At 40.1% G+C, this 20,852-nt stretch overlaps 6 protein-coding genes across 7 annotated transcripts; 4 read left to right on the top strand and 2 right to left on the bottom strand.

Annotated features, from left to right (window-relative positions):
- Nucleotides 1–69: 69 nt before the first annotated feature.
- Nucleotides 70–3,118, top strand: LOC117570960 (sphingosine kinase 2). The gene is made up of 2 exons (XM_034252903.2): nt 70–1,162; nt 1,763–3,118. The coding sequence occupies exons 1-2, from the start codon at nt 234–236 to the stop codon at nt 2,784–2,786; spliced, it is 1,953 nt and encodes a 650-aa protein (XP_034108794.1). The 5' UTR covers nt 70–233; the 3' UTR covers nt 2,787–3,118.
- A 340-nt stretch (nt 3,119–3,458) lies between these two features.
- On the top strand, nt 3,459–4,730 carry LOC117570751 (uncharacterized). Its single transcript, XM_034252573.2, has 2 exons — nt 3,459–3,810; nt 3,892–4,730. The coding sequence occupies exons 1-2, from the start codon at nt 3,652–3,654 to the stop codon at nt 4,399–4,401; spliced, it is 669 nt and encodes a 222-aa protein (XP_034108464.1). The 5' UTR covers nt 3,459–3,651; the 3' UTR covers nt 4,402–4,730.
- A 971-nt stretch (nt 4,731–5,701) lies between these two features.
- Nucleotides 5,702–8,232, top strand: LOC117570676 (putative glycerol kinase 5). Its single transcript, XM_034252475.2, has 6 exons — nt 5,702–6,010; nt 6,083–6,176; nt 6,239–6,738; nt 6,800–7,258; nt 7,636–7,799; nt 7,857–8,232. The coding sequence occupies exons 1-6, from the start codon at nt 5,882–5,884 to the stop codon at nt 8,131–8,133; spliced, it is 1,623 nt and encodes a 540-aa protein (XP_034108366.1). The 5' UTR covers nt 5,702–5,881; the 3' UTR covers nt 8,134–8,232.
- A 1,332-nt stretch (nt 8,233–9,564) lies between these two features.
- On the bottom strand, nt 9,565–11,263 carry LOC117571054 (cyclin-dependent kinase 8). The gene is made up of 2 exons (XM_034253021.2): nt 11,059–11,263; nt 9,565–10,994 (listed from the first exon to the last, which is right to left on the bottom strand). The coding sequence occupies exons 1-2, from the start codon at nt 11,187–11,189 to the stop codon at nt 9,755–9,757; spliced, it is 1,371 nt and encodes a 456-aa protein (XP_034108912.1). The 5' UTR covers nt 11,190–11,263; the 3' UTR covers nt 9,565–9,754.
- Nucleotides 11,264–11,737: 474 nt separating this feature from the next.
- On the top strand, nt 11,738–12,666 carry LOC117568242 (ribosome biogenesis protein SLX9 homolog). The gene has a single exon (XM_034248719.2). The coding sequence runs from the start codon at nt 11,834–11,836 to the stop codon at nt 12,374–12,376; it is 543 nt and encodes a 180-aa protein (XP_034104610.1). The 5' UTR covers nt 11,738–11,833; the 3' UTR covers nt 12,377–12,666.
- On the bottom strand, nt 12,650–20,543 carry LOC117568241 (zinc finger TRAF-type-containing protein 1 homolog). Of its 2 annotated transcripts, none has more exons than XM_052005941.1 (8): nt 19,946–20,543; nt 15,709–15,815; nt 15,481–15,595; nt 15,281–15,404; nt 14,220–14,372; nt 13,886–14,163; nt 13,726–13,829; nt 12,650–13,669 (listed from the first exon to the last, which is right to left on the bottom strand). In XM_052005941.1, exons 1-8 carry the CDS (start codon nt 20,312–20,314, stop codon nt 13,642–13,644), a joined length of 1,278 nt encoding a protein of 425 aa, XP_051861901.1. In that variant the 5' UTR covers nt 20,315–20,543; the 3' UTR covers nt 12,650–13,641. The 2 variants fall into 2 exon arrangements, with proteins under 2 accessions (XP_051861901.1, XP_034104609.1); XM_034248718.2 differs by having other exon boundaries at nt 15,757–15,815; nt 19,946–20,542.
- Between the last annotated feature and the right edge of the window lie 309 nt (nt 20,544–20,852).

Here is a 20,852-nt window from a genome sequence, read left to right as displayed (position 1 = left end):
AAAATTAATAAAAATAAATTTGCTGATTATCTTTGTGATAGAGCGCACTAAATTGAAATAAAAATGATTAAATAAATGAAACAGGTATTTTCAATATATTTATTCGAGCCAGCTGGTATATTTTAACGGTCAGGACGCGGTCACACTGCCCGAGGAGTACCCCTACTGCTTTTGACCAACACACCATAAAAAAGTAAATAAAAAATGCAGCTGAGCAGATTTCGCCATCAAACATGAACAAATCTCAGGAGAGGAGCAACCACAGCTCCTCCGCCAACTCCACGCCCACAATGCACAATGTGAGCGACACGTTCTACACCAGCCAGCGCAAGGGAAGCCACGTTTTCCGCGTTCGCTTGGATGCCACGGGCTTCACGCTGCAACGCGAATCGCCCAGTGGCGTGACGATAAAAGAGCAAACGGTTAAGCTATGCGACATTGTTGGGGCCCGTTGTATGCGTCTTAAGAAAACGTCGCGCAGTTTGGCTCGCTGTGCATGCGTCAATCCCGGAACACCGGCGGCAGGCGCAGCAGGGCGTAAAGGTGCCACGCCCAGCAAATGCAGCACGGCCAGCAAGGAGGAGGATTACGGTTGCGATGGCGGCGATGCTAGCGCCTATCTGTATCTCTTTGCTTATGTGCTGAAGAAAAAGAGCTTAAGGAGCAGCTTGCATCGGGAGCGCACAGTGTTGACGCTGCGCTTTCGCTCCTTCGATACCTTCGAGGATAACATGCGGGAGGCGGATCGTTGGTATCGCGCACTACGCTGGCAACTGCACAACACGCTGGAGGAGATATTCGTGGATCGCTTAGATGAGTCACGCAGACGTCGTGCTCTGGTGCTACTGAATCCCAAGTCGGGATCGGGAAACGCACGAGAGGTGTTCAATATGCATGTGGCGCCGGTGTTGAACGAGGCGGAAGTACCGTATGATCTGTATGTAACGAAACATTCCAATTATGCCATCGAATTTATGAGCACCCGACGGCTGGAGGATTGGTGCAGCATCATTGCTGTGGGTGGCGATGGACTCTTCCATGAGATCGTCAATGGACTGCTGCGTCGCGAGGATTGGGCCAAGGTGTTGGACAGCATAGCGCTGGGCATCATTCCATGTGGTTCGGGCAATGGCTTGGCACGCTCCATTTCCCATGGCTATAAGTGAGTGAAAGAATGCACATTCATTTGACCAGGGCTACAAAGTGTTTCCGAACCGGTTCGACTTTCAAATTTGTAGTGCAATTGAATTTGAAAAGATAAAAATTGTTTTAACTATTAAATCGTTAAACTTGTACACAATTGAATACTGAACCGGTTCAGTTAAAAACCGAACCATACCAAAACGGTTCACTTCGTATTTTAAATGTCTCCGAACCGGTTCGGCTTTCAAATTTGTAGTGCAATCGAAGTGGATAAAGATAAAAATGCTTTAAATCGTTAAACTTTTACACAATTGAATACTGAACCGGTTCAGTTAAAAACCGAACCATACCAAACGGTTCACTTCGTAATTTGAATGTGGTTGAACCGGTTTAAAAACATCTTGAATTGGAACCCAAGATTTTTACACTTTGCAGCCCTGAACACAATCTCGCCACGCTCAGTTGTCAATGCATAAAATCGTCGTAGCAAAAAGTTCTATAATAATAATGCAAATATTTGAGCTTTCAACTCAAGACCATAAACCAAATGACGTGCTCCCCAACTGAGCTTAGGCCAATTTGACTACGTCAACACTATAACCCATCTTCTTGATTGCAGTGAACCCTACTTTAGCAACCCGGTGCTGGGAGCTGCGTTGACCGTCATCAGCGGCCGCAGCTCGCCGATGGATATGGTGAGAGTGCAGCTGAAGGAGCGTGTGATGTATTCATTCCTATCGATTGGCTGGGGACTCATCTCGGATGTGGACATTGAGAGCGAATGCATACGCATGTTTGGCTATCAACGCTTCACCATCTGGACGCTGTATCGTCTGGCCAATTTGAGGACGTATAATGGCAAGATTAGCTATCTGCTGGCGGACAAAGAGGCTTCATCATCGACATCACAGGCAGCCACAGAGCAATCGCAGCAGCTGGAGGAGTTGCGCAAATTGCAATCGAGTCGCAGCTGCAATATGCATATCGATAAGCTGGCCAGCGACAGCTATGCAAGACGTTCCATTGAGTATTTGCCGCAGGAGTTCGAGGATGTCATCTCGCTGGAGACGTCGATCAATCAATCGTTTCGTTCGCGTTGCGACAGCTGGCTGTCGGGTGGCTCCCGACGCAGCTGCTACTATTCCATATCAGAGAGTGTCTATCACAGTCTGGCCGATGAGAGTGAGTTTGCCCAGCAGTCGGCGACGGCCACAGCCGCGGGTTTGGAGCACTTTGGACCAAGCAGCAGTCTGCCAGCGTTGGACGAACCGTTGCCTCAGTCAGCGGGCTGGCAGGTGGAGGAGGGCGAGTTTGTGATGATGCATGCGGTGTATCAGTCGCATCTGGGCATCGATTGCCATTTTGCGCCCAAGTCGCTGCTGCACGATGGCATCATTTATTTGGTTTTAATACGCGGCGGCATCAGTCGACCGCATCTGCTGAGCTTCCTGTACAACATGAGTACGGGCAATCATCTGCCGGAGAAGAACAACGAGTATGTGAAGGTGCTGCCGGTGCGTGCCTTTCGTCTGGAGCCACACGACAATCATGGCATCATCACTGTGGATGGCGAACGCATTGAGTTCGGTCCGTTGCAGGCGGAAATTATGCCGGGCATTGCCCGTGTCATGATACCCAAGTAATGAGGCATGACCTGAGCTGAGCTGAGCGATTAACATTAATTGGCGCAATAACAAATCTCAACAAAACACAACGAGCAATAATTAATCTCCATTGGGAATCTCAAGCATTTTTTGTACACACATTTGTAGTTAATAGACAAATTCCGTTGTTAGGTTTGTCGGTATCAGAAGTATCTGTAAAACAAATTATATATACATATATGTGGTATCATATTTTTTTTTATTATTATTTCAAAATATTTTGTAATCTTCTTGTTAACATTTTTAAATACTATACCAGTTATTAATAAAATACAAAAAATATATGTGCTAGCTAGTTATACAAACAGTAATTGCCAATGTTTATTTGCGTGATAGATGGGAAAGATTGGGAAATTGTTTAGTCTGCCCAATTTTTTTAATGGGCCGAGTTTCTTAATTTAAAATGAATACAATCACTCCATTTAATCGTTTTAACCTTTGATTTATGTGAAAACTTATTATTTTCTAATCTTCTCATTGATATTTAAAAGTTCAATAAGCAAAAAACATGTAGTATACTGATTTTTTAAAGTTCCTTCGATTTAACTAAATTTAAATCGGAAAACGGTTACTTTTCAAATTTCAAGCCAAACAGCTGTTTTTTGTTGCCAAACAACAACCCTGGTTGAGTCTTGAAATTTATCGATAACTGATAATTGAAGCGCAGTAAAAAAAAAGCTTGTGAAAAAACGAAATAGTGAAAAAGAAATTCAGATAGTGCAGCAGATAAAGCGTATAAACGCTGCAAGTGAGCCAAGCAAAGTGTTCCATAGACGCCACCACATCCAAAGAGGCACAAATCACGTCCAAGCACAGCGCACATTAATCAAATAACAGCTGCAATATGTCGGAGGAGGAGCTGGCGCCAATTAACGAACAGGACTTTAAGGACCTGAAGGAGCGTATGAAACTGATTGTCGACGCGGATCCCAGTCAGTACCACAACGATTTCTCGCTGCGTCGCTTTCTGCGCGCGTTCAAAACCACAGATGCCGCTTTCCAAGTGAGTTACCCACTTTTTATGGTCACCACAACATTTTGACATTGAAAACGCGTCGCCCACTCCTCGATTTTTTTCGTATAGGCTTTGCTCAAGACAAACAAATGGCGTGAATCATATGGCGTGGCTAAGCTGAACGACGTGGACTGGAGTAACTTTAAGAACAAGGCGCGTGTGTTGCGGCATCGCGATTGTGTTGGCCGTCCAGTGATTTATATACCATCCAAGAATCATAACACGGCTCGTGACATCGATGAGCTGACGCGTTTCATCGTCTGCAACCTGGAGGAGGCGTGCGCCAAGTGCTTCGAGGAGGTCACCGATCGTTTGTGCATTGTCTTCGATCTGGCCGAGTTTAGCACCTCGTGCATGGATTATCAGCTGGTGCAAAATCTTATCTGGCTGCTGGGCAAGCATTATCCGGAACGTCTTGGCGTCTGTTTGATTATCAATGCGCCGGGCATTTTCTCGACCATCTGGCCGGGGATTCGTGTGCTGCTCGATGATAACACCTCGAAGAAGGTGAAGTTCGTGAGCAATGAGGCGGATCTGTGTCAATACGTGATACCAGATATATTGCCAACGGATATGTAATCGCTTTAGCTTTCGCGCTCGTTCCAATTAGTCATAGTCACACTTAGACACATATCTCCATGATGAGGCAGGCGGAACGATTGAGACGACGTGTACCTTCTACTACTACTACTACTACTAGCAACCAACCTAAGTACCTAAGACGACGTTGTATTTGTATCTGTGCAGAAAGATAGAGGATCTAACATACATAGTTTGTAAACTCCACGAAATCAATGTCTTTAATTTGTAGTGTTTTGTCATTGTATTTGTGCATACAATGCGATATTTTAGATAAATATTTATCTACGCATGTATTACTGTTTATTTATAGCGTAAATATATATATATATATAATATACATACTTATATATGTACTTTGTGAATGTGAGTAATCATATTTATATTTGGTGTATAAATAAAGTTGTAAAACGTGAAATCTGAAACCATTATTGACAACACTAATGCGGCATGTTCTACATTTAGCCATTCTTATCGCATGCATCATAATGATAAGCGCTATATAAATGCGAAAGTTTGTTTTTTTATGGGTCGCAATTGCCGATAATGTTGTGTATAAACAAGCGTTGATTGCCCTTTTGCATTTCTAATGTTCTATCAGTTTGCCGCCATATGCAGCGCTGCCAGACAACAAGAAGCAAGTGGCAAATTCTGGCAACGTTGCAAGCAAAGCTCTATGCGAAATGTGAGGTGTGGTAGCATTTGTGCGAAGTGACGTCACAACGCGTTGTTAATTAATAATAATTGATGGAAATGTTTTCCAATTGTATTTCCTACTACACTATGATAATAGATAAAAGTACGAGGTAAATATATATATGTATATTAATGAATATTCAGCTAAAAAAGGGTTTTTAGGCACTGCAACTATGACGTAGCAAGTACAATATGGGTCGCAATTGCCGATAATGTTGTGTATAAACAAGCGTTGATTGCCCTTTTGCATTTCTAATGTTCTATCAGTTTGCCGCCATATACAGCGCTGCCAGACAACAAGAAGCAAGTGGCAAATTCTGGCAACGTTGCAAGCAAAGCCCTATGCGAAATATGAGGTGTGGTAGCACTTCCGCGAAGTGACGTCACAACGCGTTGTTAATTAATAATAATTGATGGGAATGTTTTCCAATTGTATTTTCTACTATACTATGTTAATAGTTAAAAGTACGAGGTATGCATTTATAAGTGTATTAATGAATATTCACCTAAAAAAAGCGTTTTTGGGCACTGCAGTTATGACGTAGAATTATGTCAAGGCTTTACAACAACCTTTTGTTCATTGTTCATTGCAGCCTACTACTTTAGCTTGTTGTGTATTATCTAAATCTCGAGCAGCACTATTTTTGATAAGCAGCAATACTTAAAAGCAGCAACATGGAGCTAAACAAAAATAACAGCAGCGTAGCAAACTCAGTTTGCCAGCGTTCGCCGTTTAGATGTCAGTGAAGCAGCGACAGCGGCAGAGGTGTCGTTAGTATTTGAAATGACAACAGAAACAGCAACAACAACAAATAAAGCATCTCATATTGCGGCGTTGGACGTGGGGACAACGTACGTACGATGCTTTGTTCTCGACGACAAATGTGTGGTCAAGGGGTCGGCAGCAGACACAGTGAGTAGTGCAATTTAGTTAATTGGCAAACTGTCAAAGTTCCTACTACAAGCACTTGAAACCTGTTTGCAGGTGGAGCTATTAAATCCGCAGCCCGGTTACTTTGAGATCGAGCCCGAGGGATTGTGGCGCAAGATAGTCAAGGTGATAACGGAATCGATACGAGGTGCGAGGTCGACTTTGCCTTGTGTTTCAAGTGTTAATCCTAATCTACTATTTATTCAATAGATGCCAAGTTAACGCCTGCGAATATCACCTGCTTAACGATTTCCACACAACGCTGCACATTCCTCACCTGGAATCATCGCACCAAGGAATACTATCACAACTTTATCACATGGAAAGACTTACGAGCCGATGATCTGGTGCAGCAATGGAACGCAAGCTGCTCTCTGCGTGGCATGAATGGCGTCGCCTATGCTTTGTATTTGCTCACTCGAAATTCTCGTTTCTTGGCCGGGAGCGTGCTCAAGCTGATGAACAGCCAGGTGACGCCACGACTGCTCCATGAGATGGCCTACAACCCGAAACTGCAGCAAGCATTGCAACGGAAAGAGGCGCGCTTCGAGTTGCTCGATTCTTGGATATTGTATAAACTGCGTTCGGGCAACGGCTTGGATGTGAATGTGGAACACATAACCGATATTACCTCAGCCACAGCGACGGGTCTCTATGATCCCTTCACGCTTAACTGGTCCGCCATTGGACGTTTGTTGTTTCGCATCGATGTGAGTGGGAGAATGACTTCAAATTGTAGTTCGCTTAACTAATAGGTTCTTTTATTTATAGCTCAACATCATGCCGCGTGTGGTGGAGAACAGCTACCAGAACTTTGGCCATGTGCATCCCGCTGCCTTCGGTCCCGATTGGGGCGACACCAAGATACCCATTGCTGCCTCGCTGAGTGATCAAACAGCTGCCATTTGGGGCTCACAATGCTTTAGCACTGGCGATGTCAAAGTTACCATGGGGACTGGTGCTTTTCTGAACCTAATCACGGGCGTGGAGTGCAAGGCGGTGATTAGTGGCATGTATCCGCTGGTGGCCTGGCAGCTGAAGCAAGGCTCGAAGCTGCAGCAACGTGATACCATCTACTGCATTGAGGGAGCAGCTCATGACTTTGGCACTGTGGTAAGCTGGGCGCAATCTTGTGAACTGTTCGACGATCCAGCGGAGACTTCGGATATTGCCACATCTGTGCCAGACACTAACGATGTGTACTTTATGCCCGCCTTCAGTGGACTGGGGGTGAGTAGAGGGGTACAGCAAGGGAGGTAAAAGTTGAAAGATTAAGTGAGAAGTGAGAAGAAGCTTGAATCTTGAAAACTCTGTTGATCGATCAGTTTAGGTTGATGTCTGCTCTTCCTCATATCTATAGAAATTATAGATTAAAAATTAGCTAACAATAGTGTTGAAACCTTTTGAGAATATCCGTTTTGCTTTGAAAGCAAGTCACACTTTCTTCTGCACCTTTTATCAAAGTTTATTGTGACATATTTTCGCGAAATAATTATTCGCAACAGTTGCTATACAAAAAAAAACTGGTTTAAAAGTCAGCGACTTCTCTTTGTTCCTGACTGTTCTCCCTTAAACACTTTCTAAATTAAGAGTTATTTATGTTACAGCCACCGGTTAATGATTATCGCGCTGCCAGCGGGTTCATTGGCATGACGCCATCCACAACCAAAGCGCACATGGTGCGAGCTCTTCTAGAGAGCATCGTCTTTCGGGTGGTGCAACTCATTGAAAGCGCCGAGGAGGAAACGCATCAGAAGCTGAAGGTCATCAGGTAAAGTTCACTCAATACCAATTTTAACTCTCATAACTAAATCTTTTATCATTGCAGAGTTGATGGCGGCGTCTCCCGAAACGATTTTGTCTGTCAATTTCTCGCTGATGCCAGCGGCTTGAGCGTGGAGCGTGCCGAGTGCTCCGAGTCCAGCATTATGGGAGCCACTTACTTGGCAGGCGTTAATCATGGCATCTGGCAAACGCTTGAGGAGCTCAAGAGTTTCCGCAAGGTGGAGCGCATCTTTAAGCCGCAAGCGAAAAATTACAAAGTCATTTCTAATCGCATGCTGAAGTGGAGCAAGGCCATCGAACGCTTTAGTGGATGGTATTGAAGACTTGAAAAGGCAACCACATCGATTTTTTAGTATGATATTAATTTGTTTACCACCTGCACTTGTATAGAAAATAAAAATGGTCTATTAGCTTTGTTACGCTTTCGTGTCAACATTTTTTAAGGTGTTAAATGAAATGTTTAAATTGATGGGCAATTAATCTTGAAACTAATTTAAAATGCAGTGTTATATTTTGTAGACTACGTTTTTGTTAAAGATGAGTGATGATATTAGTTCAACCTTGACTTTAACATAAATTAAATACGCTTTGTTTTGGGTTGTTAAAATATGGTTAGAAAAATATAAAGCAGACAAAAAAGAAATCCTCAGATATTTTCAGTATACAATTATGTAAGAAAGCTCGAGTGTGTTCGACTGTGAGATACCCGCTACCCCTTTTGAATGAAAGCAAAATAAGGTATTCTTAAAATATACCGAATTAATATACCGCAAAATACTAAAATATACTGAATGCTATAATTGATATATTGATACAGTGCATACTACATTCAATATATAAAATATACCAAATAAATATACCACAAAAAAACTTTAAAAAATTGAAGGCCATTTTTTACATATTGATATAGTGCTACATTCAAAATATACCAAAGAGGGCAAAATATACCATAGTAAGAAAGACATGTCTATATCGTCTCGACTGTTGTCGCTAAAAAGCTTTGGTTTTTGTTATGCTTAGAGAAATATAAAGCAGACAAAAAAGAAACCCTCAGCTGTGTTCAGTATGATATTAAGTAAGAAAGCTCCAGTCGAGTGTGCTCGACTGTGAGATACCCGCTACCCATTTTGAATAAAAGCAAAATTAAGTATTCTTAAAATATACCAAATTAATATGCCGCAAAATACTTTAAAAAATCTAAGTCCGTTTTTTGTATATTGATATAGTGCTACATTCAAAATATACCAAAGAGGACAAAATATACCATAGTAAGAAGGATATGTCTATATCCTCTCGACTGTTGTCGCAAAAAAGCTTTTGTTTTTGTTATGCTTAGATAAATATAAAGTAGACCAAAAAAAAAAACCCTCAGCTATCTTCAGTATGATATTAAAATGTTTACGACCTATCTTAAAAATAAAGAGGGTAGTTTTATTTCTATTTCTATATATGTTTTTCAAGTTGTTGAATAGAATGCTTAAAGTAATAAGCAATGGAAGTAGTGACTTTTAATATGATATATTTAATTTTAGACCTTCCACTTTTGTAGATAATAAAAAGGGTGCTGTGAGCTTAGTTTTAGGGTCAAGGTTTTTCAAGTTGTTCAATTAAAAGCTGAGATTGATGAGCAATTAAAACAGAGTTAATCAAACAACTGCTGTGAAGCAGAATGATATATTTGATAGATCTTTACTATCATCAAAGTTGAAGTCGTTTTACCAGTAATAATAAAATGATTTTGTTGGCTTGACTTTAATAGAAAGTAAACAAGTTCAAGGTTCTGTTTGTTTAAATTAAATGCTAAAAGAAAGTAGAACAAAATAAACCTAAAAATACAATATTTAGACACATTATTTAATATTTAGTTTGGGGTTTTTAATTTGTTTAAATTAAATGATGAGAAATGGATATGGACAACATAAAGAGTTTGGGAGTTCAGTCTCAGTTGAAGCGTTGCTGGAAACTTTGTTGCTGATTGAACATCATCTGTTGTTGCTGCTGCTGTTGCTGTTGTTGTTGCTGCTGCTGCTGTTGTTGTTGCTGCTGCTGATGATGGAAATCCTGTTGATTTCCTGCGCCAGACAAACGCACTCGCTTCGCATTTGGCTCGTTGGGATTCATTTGTTGTTGCTGCTGCTGTTGTTGTTGTTGTTGCTGCTGTTGTTGTTGCTGCTGCTGCTGTTGTTGCTGCTGCTGTCGCTTGTTGTCCGACTTGTCCTCCTGGTCGTCGTCCGTGAGGAACTCACGCTTCGGATACGGAATGGGGCAACCGGCAAAGACGTCCTGCGTCGGCACCGGCTCCTCTTGGAAATACTGATCCTGCATCGCCTGCTCGGAGGTGATGCGTTTGTTGGGATCCATCAGCAGCAGCTTCTGCAGCAGATGGAATGCTTTGCTATCGGGTTTGATCTTGTGACGTTCCATGTACTTGGCCAGCGAGCAGGCGGAGTAGGTGGAACGTTTAAAGTCCTTGGTGAGCGTATGATGTTCGGGCATCTTCTTGATGTCCTCCCAGTCCTTGTCTTGTGGAAATCCCATTACGTTGAAGATGCGGTCTAGCTGATCGTGATGATAGGGATTGCTAGTCTTAATGTCCTCCTGACGGCAGTGGAAAATGGGCTCCGATGTGAGCAGCTCGGCAAAAATGCAACCAATGGCCCAAATATCAATAGCCTTAGTATAATGCCGAGCGCCTAGCAAAAGTTCTGGAGCACGATACCAAAATGTGACGACGACGGGATCCAAATCCGCCAGCGGTTTCAGTGGAGCATTGAACAATCGGGCAAATCCCATATCTGCGATCTTGACACGTCCACGTTCATTGCCATCGCCCATGACAAGAATGTTGGCAGGCTTAAGATCTCGATGCAGTACCCAATTACTGTGCAAATAGTGAATGCCATCGAGTATCTGATAGAGCAGACTCTTCACCATACCGCGCGGCACAACCACCTGCTTCTTGGTGGCCTTGGCTGCTCGATGGAACTTTATGATGTGCCACAGATCGTGTTCGGCATAGTCGATTAGCAGGAACACTTTTCGATCGCTGTGCGAGAGAAACACACGAATCAGTGTGATGACATTCTGGTGTTTTAGTTCGCGTAGCAGGGCGATTTCACGACAGGCGGACATGGAGAGACCAGTACCATCAATTTGCTTCAGTGCGTACTCCTTACCGTCGCTGGAAAGGATTAAAAGTTGCAAATTTCACCTCGGCTTCGGCTTTTGTTTGATTTGCTGCTCACCTTGTTTCCTTCCACTTGGCCTTGTAGACGTGACCGTAAGTGCCGCGTCCCACTTTGCAGCCCTCGTAGTTAAACAAGTCCTCCACCTTTGTGCGCTCCATTTGCGTTTTCATTTTAAAATCGTAATCCATTTTGGCGTTTTATTTTGCATTTGCCACTTTGCCGTTTACATCAGCTGTTTGCAAACATTTAGCGTCGATGTGACCGCAGGCTGCATTACAAAAAAAAGTTGAACGTCAATCACAGTTGGTCACACAGCTTGTTGTCGTAAACATCGCTTTAACCGATGTAGTTTTCTCTTCTATGGAGAAGAGACTGATTTATTTAAAGCAGTCTATTATAAAGCAAAATTAGATAGTATTGGTAAACTCTACTCTCTAAAATCGAAAATTTCTTTGATTATAAGAAGTGCATTTGCATACAGGAAGGAAGTTAATTAAACTGAGCTAAATAATAGCGACTCTTCGAAAGAATTCGCAAGATAAATTTTTTGAGGATAAATAATTATTTTCAATTCTTGTTTTTACATATAAAAAACCACGATAAGAAAATTGTTAGAAACCATATTTAGAACCTGGGAGACAAAAAACACTTATACAGCAACAGGTGTGATTTTAAAAAATACTAATATACCAACTTAAATATAACGTCTTAAAACTTCGAACTGCGGTCACTCTGTAAACTTGTTATTTTTGTGCAGGAATAAAAACAACGTGCAACCCACAACAGGCAGAGTTTAAAAATAAACAATTAAATAATAAATTAAAATCTACAAATGGCGAAACGTAATATACGCGCAAAAGCCAAGAGTGCCATCGGTGCCGTGAAGCAGAAAGCGAATGAGGCACAGGCCAAACTAAAGAAAGCGGAGCGCCAAGAGAATATGCTACACAAGACTTTGTCACCCAAGCAGACTGCAACAAAAAAGGAGAAATCCGCACAGAAACACACAAAACTTTTGAAACGTTTTGTGACTATCAAAAAAGAGGTAAAGGAGGAGAACGCACGTAAGAATCGAGAGAAAGCCAAAGTCGTTGGGGATTTAAAGCCACTGCGGGATGCGTTGCCCGCTTTAGGAGATATTTACGATCTGGTGAGGAGCTCTAGGAAACCAGCTGAGGACAAGAGTGCTCTTGCTGAACCAGAGAAGCTCAGTGCCAAAAAGAAGATAAAAACAAAGCGTGAGGAGTATGTGAAGAAGGTACAATCCTTTGAGAAGCTGATCAAGGACAAGAACTTCAAGAAGAATCCCCGAGAAGCCATTTCGAATCATCTGAGGAACAAGTATCAAGCAATGGAGGAAGATGATGACGAGTAGAGAATAAATAAAAGACTGTCGTTGCACTTGATTTTATTTATTAAGAAATATCATTAATACATAATTGTGTGTATTATGTATGTAGCTTTATATCAATTATTATCATTTAACGATGCATATAAATATTACACATAAGAATGTAAATTGTAAGCATTATATAAAGTAATGGGGATTTTCATAATTTTTGTTTTCGCTTGTTAACAGAACGCAATTAGAGTTAGAATAATATAAACTTTTTGAGGGGGAACAGCATTCTATTGTATTGAATAAAGCAAAATGGAGAACTGTTATTGTTGTTTTGTTGTTGTCTCTACATCTTTACGATTCTACAGAATATAGAATAGCAGCTACTATTATCATAGCCATAGAGCCATGGAGCTCAGCTTGTTTTGGATCAGCTTGGTGTTGTTTTTCTTACAGTTTATATATATATACTAGTATATAGATTTATTTAGCACAGACTGTGAATCCGTGTCCGACAGTTTTTTCCTATATAGAGAGATATACATATCGTTATCGTTAACGTTAGTGTTATTGTTAGCATTAATTGTTATGGCTCGATTTCGCAAGCTTGTGTTTCAATCATTATTCCAGTGAGATCATTAAAATATTATTATGGTTTATGTTTATTTCAAAGTCGCACTACACGAATTCTCCAGTTGCATTTAACAGCAAAGATTAACATAGTTATTTATTTGAAATTATTTTTAATTAGTTTCTTCAAATGGCATTGTCTGATTTCTTTTTCTTATTTTTTTTTTGTAAATTAGCTGTACATCATTATTATATGTACTTCACTTTATATCTGTATATTGTATATGGCTGTCAGTTTACGGCGATAAGATGGGGACTTGGCATTATAAAACATAATCAGGGTATATCGTATTCAACGTCAACTACATTAAAGTATGTATGTATGTTTTTCTTATGTCTTAACATTAATTATATCGCATCTGTTTTTTCGTTACGTTACGAGCTTCAGTAATGTGTCTGAGGGACAAAAGTTTTGCAATATAAAGCTTAAAACTCGACTAAATTTAGGGTTACAATTACAACCTACCGCGTTTACAAATTGTATTCAGTGTTTTGTGTTTTCGTTTTTGTTTTTGGGAGGATCATCGGGTAGGAGACATGTACATGTTTATAGATAGAAAATATATGTATATTAACTATATGTCTAGGGGGGTTTTGCACATTTATGAGTTAGAAACAACAAGCTTAAACTAGTTTTTCAAATTCTGCACTACGTGTATTTAACGATCGCTTTACTTGTTCAGCAGAAACATTAATAAGCTGCAAGAGAAGAGAGTTTAGTCGGAGAGTTTGAGGGAATATAAATTTAAATTTACCGGAAATTGATGCCTTTGTTAGCCAACATGCGGTTGCATTCGCTAGAGCCGCTGGCACCATTTCCATCGGGCAAAGGCAGCACATAATAATCACTTTCGGTGCTCTGTTGAAATAGATTTATTAATATTTGATTAACATTAATTTCTCTTTAAGCTTTACCGTCTCTGTGAACTCGTGCTTGTAGATCTGCGTGGACACCTTCATGTCGGAGAAGGGACCTTTGAGCGCAAAGAAATGTATGCTCATGGGTGTGCTAGTCTTGGTCTTCAAGATGAGCTGATAGGTGATGGTGCGCTCATTCGATTGATGCGGATCGCGTTGGCTGTTGTTGATGCGCGCCTTCACCACCCACTGCTGATTGAAGGCCGAGAAACGTGCCGTCTCATAGAACAACTTGTGCACATATTCATCTGTGCGATACGGTTTCATTTGTAGATCTGAAAAGTAACTTGACTGTAGAGGTTTGAATTCTATGAGTTATATCAATGCTTACCATTGAAGATGATTTTCTCGTAGCTCAGCAGATCAATCAATGTGTTGAACATTTTCTTTTCCTCTTTAATCTTAACATCATGCGCCTCCAGGGCGGCCATGACTTCGTAGCCCGATTTCTGCGGGTGCAAACAATTGCGCTCATGCTCGGTGGCTAAAATGGGAGAAAAACAATTAAGTTTCAACGCATAATTAACATATAAAGTAAAAGTCAAATGCTTATAGATATTTTATCATCGATCTAAAGGTCTTTTGAATGATTCCAAAATCTATTTATATTCATTCTTCTAATATAGGCTAATCCTTATAAATGTATACTCTAATTTTATAATTTAATTTTCATTTGAAATTTAGGAAGACCTTCTTGAAACTATAAAATAATCGTTTTCTTGTGGACAATGGATATGTTTACAATTATGTTATTATTTTAGGGCAATTATTTCATTACTATACCCCTAACCTATAGGCTGGAAATTATTTATAATTTTGTACCTATTTTGTATGTCAAAAATCATCCACTTAATACGAGTCTTGGTAGCTTTGGCTGACAATCTGGTATGTTTAATACTTTATGGTATATTTTTAATGTAGTACTATATAAATATACTGATTATAACCTTTGGTACATTCTAGTATTTTTATGGTATATTGATTTGATATATTTTAAGAAAAATAATGCACTGTTTTGGTTTTAAATTGTCTTTTTTTTTTAAGATAATTCTTCATTTTAGTAGAATATCTATAATTGCAAATATTTTGTAATTTGAATACGTTCTTAACAGATATTTCTATATTCCGAAATATCGCTTTACACTCACTGCACTATCATTAGGGCATAGAATCGTTTTTGCAGTGGATATGATTATAATTATAATTATTTCACAATCTTAAGGCTGTTTTTCCTGTTGTTCATTTTAGTAGAGTATTGGTAATTACACATCTTTAGGTATTCGAATTCTATTCTTGTAACATTCTTAACTATATTTGTAAACATATTTTCATTCTTATTCCATTATCATTGAGTCATACAACAACTATAGACTTCTTTCAAGAGCGACTTACTCTCATGATAAGGTCCACGCCACTGGCAACCAATGCGATGATATTTGCATTTCGTGGGACGCTCCTGGCACTCGTGTTGTTCATGGCGCTCCAGCGATTTGTATGGGAACTCCTTGTTGCAAAACTGGGAAATGGAAAAACCAGAAATGAAAATATGCAAATTAAAATGGGAGGAGGGAAGGGGAATTGTCATCACTCACCTGACACTCGCTGGGCAACTCAGAGGCGGCCTTCTCCACAGCGAGATTACGGGATGCGGTGCTCTTTGATATCTCGACACGGCAATTGGGGCATGTGGCAATCTGATCACGAAGGCTGCACACATCGAATGCAAATGGAAATGGAAATAGAAAGAAAAACAGAAATTATTCAATTGTTCAAGGGGTTTAACAAAGAAGGAAAGTTGTAGAAAAATGTGTTCAATTCACAGTAAATAATTTTTGAGGTCTTTTAATTTTCGCTTTTGTGTTTCATACCGTCCATCCGCCAGGAGATGGGTGAAGCAGGCGGCGCACATCAAATGACCCATTTGGCACTGCAATTAAAGAGAGCAAACGGGGAGAGAAGAGAGGCTTTAGTGCGGGCGCATGACAAGAGAATCGGTGTTAGGTGAGTTTATTAATTATAATATTATGTATCGAGTAGTAGTAGTAGAAACTAAATGAAAAAAGTGTGGAATACAAATTAACCTGCAATTAAAGAAAAAAGAAGAAAAAGTTGCTATTAGTCAAAATACGCCTTTTTGCAAAAGTTTCACAATGTTTTTGTTTTTCAAGATGAGAAGGAATATTCGTGAAAATGGAGGAGGGGGGAAGAAATGAACTTTTGATTGGGGTCGAGTGGAAGTGCTCTGAAATGGATGGAGAGGCTGTGTTTGCAATGATGTCAGGTGTATAAATGGATGATTTTTTTATTTTTTTGTTTCCTGTGGGTTCCTTTATAATCCTTGTTGGTAAATAAAAACGCTTCATTTGTATTTTGGTTTGATTTAAATAATTTGCATGGCCTGCAAAATTTATTGATCAGTTTCAGTTTCATTTTCTTTTTTCTTTTCGATTTTTTTTTCAGTTTTTAGTTTTATACTATTTTTCTATTTGGTACATTTCAAAGATATTTCAACAGTTTTACAGCTACTGCCTCTGATTAGATTTGATTTTAAAATACTTAGCAGTAATAGTTATTAATTACATTACTAGTGTCTGTCTATGTGTAAGTGTGTGTGTGTGTAGCTTTAGGTGTGTGTGTGTGCTTACAACAGTTAGCTAAATTGGTAAAAAAAATATATACGTTTCGTTTTTAAATTCGACTTAACTAGATTAATCATTAGAGAAAGATATAGAGATAGTTAAGATAGGTTTGAGATGTTAGAGAATGGAGCGTGTAATGAACTCCATGATGGAAAATTATAAAGTTAATACAATTTGTTTATTTTTTTTTTATATATTTTAAGTGGGCCAATTGTAGAGAAGAATATGGTGGAAAGAAATGATGCGTGTTACTTTTTGGTGAATGATGCAGAGAAACAGTCGATAGCAATTTTTGTAGGGTAGGTAAAATCGTTTTGTTCCAGTCAATTGAAAGATAAGCCGAAAGAAAGGTCAAGTCTTCTGGTGGTAATTACCATTATGATTCTGAGTATTCATTTTTTTTTTGATGTGCGTGTGTGTGTGTGTCTGGGTTTTTTTTTCAAATAATGCGGGCGTCGCGTCGCATCGTTAATTATCGTGGTCGTCGTCGAAGCGTGATAAAAACGCATTTTTTGGGCTGCTGTTTGCTTTTGGTTTCGTTTGCCTGCATTTGGAAATTTCTATTTACGGAGTTGACATGTGCGATATGCCCAACACACACACACACACGCATATGCATGCATGCACATGTATACGCATGCACATGCATGCATCTGTGTTGTGTATTCAGTAAATATCTCGCTATTCCAAAGATAAGCGCACGTCTGTTATTTCTTGTCAGGCATCTCTCACACACACACACATTCACACATGCATAACTGCTTGTGTATGTGTGAGAGTTGGACTTACTCACTGCACCCCAAATCCCATTCCCATTTCCATTCCCAATTCCATTCTCTTTCAAGTTGAATGAACTTCCAAAATGTCGCTCCAGCAGCATTAACAAAAAAGCATTAGCCAACACTAGGTTATTTATGACCTACAATAACCGATAGGCAGCTGCCTGGCAATTGTTTATAACAAAAACAAACTTTGAACTTGTTTTTTTTTTTATTTGCGCTTCGCTCACGCGGCAGACATAACAACAAAACCCAGCTGATGATGTTTTGGTAGATACGCATACAAGCACATGTATGCGCGCGTGTGTGTGTGAGTGTATGTGCGAGTAAGTAGCCCTGTCAACACGCAGCAGAAGAGGAAGAGAGCGAAGAGAAAAAAACCAAGCAGGCAAAAGAACAACAGTAGTGGATACAAGACAGATAACAACAACGTTGTGGCTTAGGTAAAAAGGAATAAACAAGACACATAAAAAAACATACGCTAGAGTTTTACAGGTTTCAGGTATATTGTACATATATTGGGCCAAAACTGGTAAAACGAGTTTGTCATAGAGATTACTACAGTTTTGCTGCAAATCACAACAATAGCAACAACACAACCTGCGCATAACAAATCTTAAGTGCTGCCCTTGCAACTACACATACATACAGGTCAACATACCTACTAATAACACAACCATGCCAATCGCTGCCAATTAAATGCGATTGGAAAAGTTTCAAAGTGCGTTGTGGTTTTTTTTCTGTCGTTTTGGGCCAATTGAATTTCCTATGCCTTCAGAAACAGCTGACTATGCTCAGCTCTGTACGAGAGAGTGCGAGTGGGACAATACGATTGTTGACACTGCATGTGTGTGGAGCGACAGAGACAGAGAGAGCGAGAGGCACAACAACTGGCAGCAAAAGCAAAACAATAACAGAGAACGTGAATATGGAGAGTGGAAAAGAACGTAAGGCTGCACGTGTATGTGTGTGTATATGCAAATGCCAATTAAACTATTGAATGCTGTTTCTAATTTATAATAGTACAAGAAATTAGAAAATTTATTTAAATTTAGAATTATTTAAATACAAAATGTGACCTCAGTTGAGTTGTGAGTATGTTTGTATTTGCTGCTGGGTCAACGTTATGACGCAGTTGTATAAAACTGCGTGTATGTATGTATGAGTGTGAGAGCATAAACATGAAACACCGAAAGAGAGAGAAAGTCAAACACAACGAATTGAGAGAGAAAAGGCTTAGAAAGCAAACGTTGAAATCAACAAGAATAAAGATAAGTATATATGTACACATGTATGTATATATTTAAGTATCCAAAGTATGTTTGTATTACGTAAAGTGCTAATTGTTTATAAATTGGCTCAATAAATTATTAAATTGACAAATAAAGCTGCCAACTAAAGCCAGCAAAATTGATGACGAACGTGTGCAATGAATGAAAAATTTTTATGCATCACATGTGTGTATGTATAAGTGTATGTACTTATATACACATGTATATGTAGGTGTGCACATAGAAACGGCTTTAAAGAGGAAATGACAGACTGACAATTGGATGTGTGAATGTGTGTGTGAACAAAGCAAACAAACATTGACGTTGCGTTGTTAGCATTTTTTTTTGGATTGCTGGCGGGGCGAGGCAACGGCAATGACGACGACGTCGACAACACTAGCGATGGCGCCGTCGCTGCGGAGGTCGCAGTACGGGCAACCAGCTAAAAATAGGCCACGAACAAGCGAACAAGAAAAAAAAGAAAGAATACAAAATACATACGGCTCCCATTTCACCATATGTAAATAACGCATCTATCTTTGCGATTGCCATTCGCACTGTTCCCAATATACATACATACATACAATACATACTTATGTACATAAATCTGTGCATGTGTTGGTGTAATAGTAAGGAATGCACACGTCGCATTTGAAACTTGTGACGCAACAGCAGTAAAATTGTAACTGCGCAGATAGTTGTAAGGTGAGGGGGAGGGGGTCATCGGTGGGGTGAGCATAGAAATTAAGCAGGGTTGCTTTGCGCTTTGCTTTGCTCGCCTAAAACGCAATAGAAGTGCAGCCAGCATGGCGAGAACTGCATGTTACACACATACACCGTATGTAACAGCAATGCGTGCGAGCGAGTGCGCTATATGCATGTGAGTTACAATACGATCGCGTGGTTTGGGGGTTTTTAGAAGGGAGGGAGCAGGGGGTGCTCGCAAGTGCCTGGCATTGTCAGTTTTCAAGGCAAACGCAGCGGGCAATTGCAAACGTAACCATAGACAAGCGAAAGAAAACAACAGCAAAACGACAAGAAAAAAAAAAAACAGTACAATGTTCTCTCGCACTCTCTCTCGCGCTCTCTTTGTGTTGGGGAGGCCAGCTGTGTGCGCTCCGTAATAGGTTGACGCGGTGTGGTGTGGGGAGTGGCCGCTCTGCTTACAGCTGAGTTTGCCGTTTTGCTTTTGCTCGATTTGTTTTGTATACAGAGAATATGGTCACGCATACAAACTCATGCACTTATGCATGTGTGTGTATACATAAATACACACACACATGCGTCTTTAAGCATATACTTTTAATTCAATAAAAAATATAAATGCAAATAAATAACATTTCTTTTGGTTTTGTTGGTGGAACTCACCTGATACATGGCCGTTTTGGGCAGATCCAAGCAGACGGCACAACAAAGCGCCGTCGAAATGCGATACGCAAGCTTCTCGTTTGTTCCGCTTCTAGCTCCAGCTGGACCACTGCCTCCGCCCCCTGAGGATGGGGACGAGGAGGATGCTGCATTTGGATCGAGCATTTGCTTTTTAGCTGGCGGCTCGCCACTGCTTTGCGTATCTAAAGGCACGCCCACTGAGCCGTTGCCGCCCCCCGATGATGATGATGACGAGGTGGAGGCCTGCATTTGCAATTGCATTGTGGAGACCTGGTTATCACCTAGCATTGGTAATGTGGACGAGGGGGGCTGCTGCACCGCCGAACTAGAAGACTCAACTGTGGACATATTTTTTGTTGTCTATTTGCCTTTTTTATCCTTTCAATTTTGGTTAATGCAAATCGCTCTCTTTCTCAGCTTACACATACACATAAGCACGCACACACATAGACACTAATACAACTGTAGAAATGCACTGCACTTTCTTTGCTCTTTACACTCCCACTTTTTGTGTTATTTGAAAACAATTTTGCGCTAAACGTCCGTTCGCTTTGAAAGTTACAGCTACAATGACACATAAGGCAAGTGAGAGGAAACGTCAATCAGGCAAAGAATATGAGAGAGAGGTTGGACAAAACAATAACAGCATGTTAGAACATATGGCATAACAGCAGGCTTAACATAGGTGCCTGCATTTGTGGGGCATAAGTTAATATATGAAAACGGAGGACTTTTTAAAAGAATATTATTAGGTTATCCATGAAATTAGACTTTTTATTGAGGTGTTATAATCTTTGATTATCGATAGGATCTTTAAATTTACATTTCAATACAGAATTTCATGTTTAAAGGCGACACACCATGCCATTTGTCCCCTGCATGATGG

This window comes from Drosophila albomicans, chromosome 3 (genome assembly GCF_009650485.2).
Source record: "Drosophila albomicans strain 15112-1751.03 chromosome 3, ASM965048v2, whole genome shotgun sequence".
Classification (NCBI taxonomy): domain Eukaryota; kingdom Metazoa; phylum Arthropoda; class Insecta; order Diptera; family Drosophilidae; genus Drosophila; species Drosophila albomicans.
The sequence above is the reverse complement of the archived record's forward strand: the minus strand, read 5'-3'. Positions and strand labels throughout refer to the sequence as shown.

Excerpts from the sequence above, each read along its gene's own strand:
- LOC117570960 (XM_034252903.2), top strand. The coding sequence starts at position 234 with ATGAACAAATCTCAGGAGAGGAGCAACCACAGCTCCTCCGCCAACTCC. Across the intron at positions 1,163-1,762 it reads TCCATTTCCCATGGCTATAA|TGAACCCTACTTTAGCAACC; the intron begins GTGAGTGAAAGA and ends TCTTGATTGCAG.
- LOC117570751 (XM_034252573.2), top strand. The coding sequence starts at position 3,652 with ATGTCGGAGGAGGAGCTGGCGCCAATTAACGAACAGGACTTTAAGGAC. Across the intron at positions 3,811-3,891 it reads CCACAGATGCCGCTTTCCAA|GCTTTGCTCAAGACAAACAA; the intron begins GTGAGTTACCCA and ends TTTTTCGTATAG.
- LOC117570676 (XM_034252475.2), top strand. The coding sequence starts at position 5,882 with ATGACAACAGAAACAGCAACAACAACAAATAAAGCATCTCATATTGCG. Across the intron at positions 6,177-6,238 it reads GATAACGGAATCGATACGAG|ATGCCAAGTTAACGCCTGCG; the intron begins GTGCGAGGTCGA and ends TTTATTCAATAG. Across the intron at positions 6,739-6,799 it reads GTTTGTTGTTTCGCATCGAT|CTCAACATCATGCCGCGTGT; the intron begins GTGAGTGGGAGA and ends TTTTATTTATAG.
- LOC117571054 (XM_034253021.2), bottom strand. The coding sequence starts at position 11,189 with ATGGATTACGATTTTAAAATGAAAACGCAAATGGAGCGCACAAAGGTG. Across the intron at positions 10,995-11,058 it reads GCCAAGTGGAAGGAAACAAG|CGACGGTAAGGAGTACGCAC; the intron begins GTGAGCAGCAAA and ends AATCCTTTCCAG.
- LOC117568242 (XM_034248719.2), top strand. The coding sequence starts at position 11,834 with ATGGCGAAACGTAATATACGCGCAAAAGCCAAGAGTGCCATCGGTGCC.
- LOC117568241 (XM_052005941.1), bottom strand. The coding sequence starts at position 20,314 with ATGTCCACAGTTGAGTCTTCTAGTTCGGCGGTGCAGCAGCCCCCCTCG. Across the intron at positions 15,816-19,945 it reads CCAAAACGGCCATGTATCAG|TGCCAAATGGGTCATTTGAT; the intron begins GTGAGTTCCACC and ends CTTTAATTGCAG. Across the intron at positions 15,596-15,708 it reads GACCTCAAAAATTATTTACT|CCTTCGTGATCAGATTGCCA; the intron begins GTGAATTGAACA and ends CGATGTGTGCAG.